The sequence below is a fragment of the Carlito syrichta genome, unplaced genomic scaffold (genome assembly GCF_000164805.1).
Source record: "Carlito syrichta isolate Samal-C Ts95f unplaced genomic scaffold, Tarsius_syrichta-2.0.1 Scaffold109677, whole genome shotgun sequence".
Taxonomy (NCBI): Eukaryota; Metazoa; Chordata; class Mammalia; order Primates; family Tarsiidae; genus Carlito; species Carlito syrichta.
Genome location: NW_007053773.1, coordinates 5798 through 10393, shown reverse-complemented (window position 1 = coordinate 10393; position 4596 = coordinate 5798). Strand labels below are relative to the sequence as shown.

At 64.3% G+C, this 4596-nt stretch overlaps 1 protein-coding gene across 1 annotated transcript in view; it reads left to right on the top strand.

Annotated features, from left to right (window-relative positions):
- The first annotated feature begins 1315 nt into the window (after positions 1-1315).
- Positions 1316-4596, top strand: part of KMT5C (lysine methyltransferase 5C) — a 3936-nt gene continuing 655 nt past the window's right edge. Inside the window, exons 1-7 of the mRNA XM_008068823.1 lie at positions 1316-1659; positions 1816-1981; positions 2313-2422; positions 2826-2989; positions 3146-3165; positions 4137-4273; positions 4403-4590. Coding sequence (XP_008067014.1) covers positions 1550-1659; positions 1816-1981; positions 2313-2422; positions 2826-2989; positions 3146-3165; positions 4137-4273; positions 4403-4590 — 895 coding nt within the window. The 5' untranslated portion in view covers positions 1316-1549. The remainder of the gene's footprint in view (positions 1660-1815; positions 1982-2312; positions 2423-2825; positions 2990-3145; positions 3166-4136; positions 4274-4402; positions 4591-4596) is intronic.

Genomic DNA, 4596 nt, shown 5'->3' with positions numbered 1-4596 from the left:
CTTCCCCCCCAGCCTCCTGCCTGCACCCCAGGGCCTTTTCCTGACTCCCCTATCCCCCTCCGCTCTCAGCTTCCTGCCTACACCCCCCTGGCCTTTCCCTGACCTCCCTCTCGCCCTCCAAGCCTGTCCCTGCACCCCCAGAGCCCTCCTTGCCTTGGAGCCCTTCCCTGACGCCCCCCCACGCCCCGGGCCCTGCAGGTCTCCCTTTGAGCCTCCATTTCCCTTCCTGGATCCTAAGGCCCTTCCCCTGGGCTTCCACTGCCTGTCCAGCTCCTCCCTGGACCCCCAGGCTTCTCTGCCTTCCCTGGCCCCTCCTGGGACCCCTGGGACCCTTTCCCTAGATTCTCTCCTTCCTGGATCCCTCAGGACCTCCCCAAATCCCTCTGGGCCCCTGGGCCCCCCTCTACCCCCCTGGGACTCTCTCCGCCCCCCCCCCCCCAGCTCTCTTCGTCCTCCACCGCTGTCTGTAGCCCTCACCCTCTCGGTCTCCTCCATCCCAAGACCATCCCATCTCAGTCCATTTTTGTTTCCACCCCGTGCCCTCCTGCAGCAACCCCTTCATCTACCCCCAGCCTCCCGGTCTCTTGCAGCCCCGTCCCGTGGGCTGGCTCCTCCCGCAGCCTCTGCAGCCTCCTCCTTGCCAGCCCGCCTTCTCCTCAGGGGCAGATGGGCCTCAGCGCCATGGTGTGGGCACATGGCAGGCCCTTCAGCCGTGCTAGGGGTTTGTGCGTTTGCTTTTCTTAATCTCTCCCATTTTCTCTCCTTTTTAAAAAAACAAACGTTTTTAAATTTCAGGCCCGCTGTCCTCTCCAGGCTGTCCCTTGCTTTCCTCCCCTCCCCCGCTTTTGTCCCCGGCCCCCTTCCCTGGAATCCTTGGAGAGGGAGCAGGTGCTGGGAGCTCCCTCCTGGCTGCCCAGGCCGCACTGGAGCCTCCCGACCACTCCCAGGGCGAGCCCACTCCCAGGGCTAGCGGAGGGCGGGTGAGGCCAGGCGGATCCTGTAGGGGCGGGTGGAACCCTGGGGCTGGCACAGGTGGTAAGCTTTGACTATCCTGGGTGACGGTTGAGGTGGGTCATCTAGGAACACCAGTTATGTAGCCTTCTCTGGGCCAGGAGGGACTTGGCTCTGTGCACGCGCCCTCGTGTGTGTGTGTGTGTGTGTGTGTGTGTGTGTGTGTGTGTGTGTGTACACTGGGCGGGGTGCCTGCGTGTGTTGGGCAGTCCTGGCTGACGGGGTGCTGGCGTCTTGGCACTGTGCGCACACTGGCCTGTGTGTTGGGAGTTTGTGTCTGTGTGCAGATGAGGACCGGGTTGCTGGTGCCCTCCTGGGGGCTCCCGCCTACACACACTTGTTACCTTCCGTGTTCCCTAGAGCCCGGGGTCTCAGTGCTGCTTATCTCCCTGCTCACAGATGAGACTTCAGGGCTCGCAGGAGGCACACTCGGCTTCTGAGTGGCACGGAGGCAAGCTCCAGGCTAGGTTCCCTGCCTCTGCCGTGCTCTCACGGAGTCCCCAGTCTCGGCCAGAGGCAGCATGGTCCACAAGGCGCCATGGGGCCCGATAGAGTGACAGCCCGGGAACTGTGTGAGAACGACGACCTGGCCACTAGCCTCGTGCTGGACCCCTACCTCGGCTTCCGCACCCATAAAATGAACGTCAGGTGAGGCGGCCTGGGGGCAAGGGTGGGCTCCCAAGGGGCCAGGGCTCCCTGTCCTGGCACTGCTGCCCTCCCCTGGCCCGGTCCCCCCTCCCCTCCGAATGGGGGTTGGGGCGGGGCCGGGAAGACCCTGGGACCCAGGCATGCCCTCTCCCCCAGCCCCGTGCCCCCCCTGCGGCGACAGCACCACCTGCGCTCAGCGCTGGAAACTTTCCTGAGGCAGCGGGACCTGGAGGCTGCATACCGGGCCCTGACGCTGGGAGGCTGGATGGCCCACTACTTCCAGAGCCGGGGCCCACGGCAGGAGGCTGCCCTCAAGACCCACGTGAGGGAGCCCTCCCCTCCCCCGCTGTGTGTCCTCCCTGCTCACCTCGCCCGGCCCCACCTGGCAGATACCTAGAGCCCCTTGGCTCAAGCCCTAGAAGTCCTGACTTTCTAGCCCTCGAGACCATCTGAGGCGAGGCTCAGAGACTCCTAGGAGAGGAGAGCTGGAGGGGAGGGGGAGCTCTGAGATGGAAGCCAACCTCTTTGACAGATGAGAAAACAGGCCCCAGAGGAGACATGAGGCCCCCGAGACCACACAGTGAGTCAGTGGCAGAACAGACCTAGAGCCCCTGAGCAAGAGGACCAAAGACATCCCTCCCCATCCTCAACAGGTCTACCGCTACCTCCGTGCCTTCCTGCCAGAGAGTGGCTTTGCCATCCTGCCCTGCACCCGCTACTCCATGGAGACCAACGGTGCCAAGATTGTGTCCACCCGTGCTTGGTAAGAAGGCAGAAGTCCCACGCAGGCTGCCAGGAGATGAGACCCCCTCGAAGGAGCCCAGCCCCGAGGGGATAGCACAGAGGTCCCATGTCCATGGGCTGGCCAACTGGGAAGAGAAGGGCCGGTACTCCGGGCACTGCTAGAAGGATGGGACCAGTGGCCCGTGTGAGCCTGCTGTGCTGCCCTGAAGGCTGTCAGCAGGAGGGCCCTGAGCCGCTGGGGCTGGAGAAGGCAAGTCCCCAGGCCGGAGGGGAAGCTGGTCTGGGAGTGGACCGCCGGGACCAGGCACCTCCCTGCATCTGGCCCTGGAGACCCTGCTCCCTGGTTGCTTCTGCCAGAGGCCCCGGCCGAGCACCTGCAGGCCTGGCATTGCTCACAGCTTCGCTGCCTGGCCGCTTGGCAGGAAGAAGAACGAGAAGCTGGAAATGCTGGTGGGCTGCATCGCAGAGCTGCGGGAGGCGGATGAGGGGCTGCTAAGGGCTGGCGAGAACGACTTCAGCATCATGTACTCCACCCGCAAGCGGAGTGCCCAGCTGTGGCTCGGTCCTGCTGCCTTCATCAACCACGGTGAGCCCCCAGCAGGCAGTGTAGGGAGAGGGGTGGGCCTGTGAAGAGTGGGGCTGGGGCACAGCATTGGGGTGAGGCCTGAGAAGGGGCGGGCCAGCGGGGCTCAGACTGCGTCTCACAGGTTTCTCTTCTCTCTCCACCCCCCACTGGCTCCAGACTGTAAGCCCAACTGCAAGGTGAGACCTGGGGACACGTGAGGTGGGAGCACATGTGGGAAGTGAGGGTGCCCTGGGACCTGGGGAAGGGAGTTTCTGTTCTGTATAAAGAAGTGGGTCTGGGGGAGGTGGGCTGTGGGACCCTTCTCAGCCATGTCACCTCAGGACAGGATTCAACTCCTCTGTGGCTCCAGGGCCAGCTGTCACATATGTCTCTGGTTTTCCACGCTCTGCGGCTCCTGAAAGGGACAGAGCGGGTATTTGTTCCTGAGGCTGTCAAAAAAGGAGGAAAGGGCTCCAGCACCTATTTCTCTGGAACTTGATTTCTGCATTGCCCTGGCAGCCAGTGTACAGGGGGCTTGGCAGGAAGGGGAGAGACTGGAGGCAGGGTGGCTGCGAAGAGGTGATGAAGGACTGACTGCAGCTGGGGTCTTGAGGCAAAGGGACAAAGATGCAGCCGGTGGCCTGGGGGCCATCTCCCGGGCAGGTGTCTGGCTTGGGTGGATGGATGGACAGATAGACGATGCAATAGATGTAGAGCAGTGGGGGCAGGCATGGGTGTGGGGGGACCGGGAGGGTAGGGGCCCATGGGGCAGTGGCTGGGTAAGTGACCCTAAGACCAGGCCGGGGTACATGAGGGCTGGGCTGTGGCATGGAGGCAGGCCTCAGGGAGGGGGAGGCTTCCGAGGCAGGAGAGCTGGGACCGTGGCTGGCCAGGCACAGGCTGGCAGTGAGCAGGCAGCTCAGGAGGGGACTACCAAGGTGTGTCTGAGGAGGTGGGACTTGGCACATGGCTCCAGAGGGAGTGGTCACCGCTGCTGGCCCTGCATGCTGCCAGGGGTCAGACTGGATCCTCGTCCTGCGGGGCAGGCTGTCCAGGGGCTGCTGTCTACTAATGGGGGCTCAACTGCTGCCCTGTCCTTGGCCGGCGGGAGAGTGGGCAGCCCCTGCCCTGTGCCCAGGCCATAATGACGAGTGGGCTCGGTGCCCAGTTTGTGCCCGCAGATGGGAACGCGGCCTGCGTGAAGGTACTGCGGGACATTGAGCCGGGGGATGAGGTGACGTGCTTCTACGGCGAGGGCTTTTTCGGCGAGAAGAACGAGCACTGCGAGTGCTACACGTGTGAGAGGTGGGCACGGGCGGGCAGGCTACCACTGGGCCAGGCCCCTGAGCCTGGAGGTGCATCCTCGGGCCATCCACCGATGTGTCCCTTCCCAGCTTTCCCGATGTCCTTGTCTTCCCCCTGCCGGCCTCCCAGGAAAGGTGAAGGCGCCTTCCGCCAGCAGCCCAGGGAGCCCGTGCTGCCGCCGCGGTCCCTGGACAAGTACCAGCTCCGGGAGACCAAGCGACGGCTGCAGCAAGGCCTGGACGGCAGTGGCCGGCAGGGCCTGTTGGGCCCTCGGGTCTGTGCCCACCTGTCCCTCCTGCGCCGGGACCCATACTGCGGTGAGC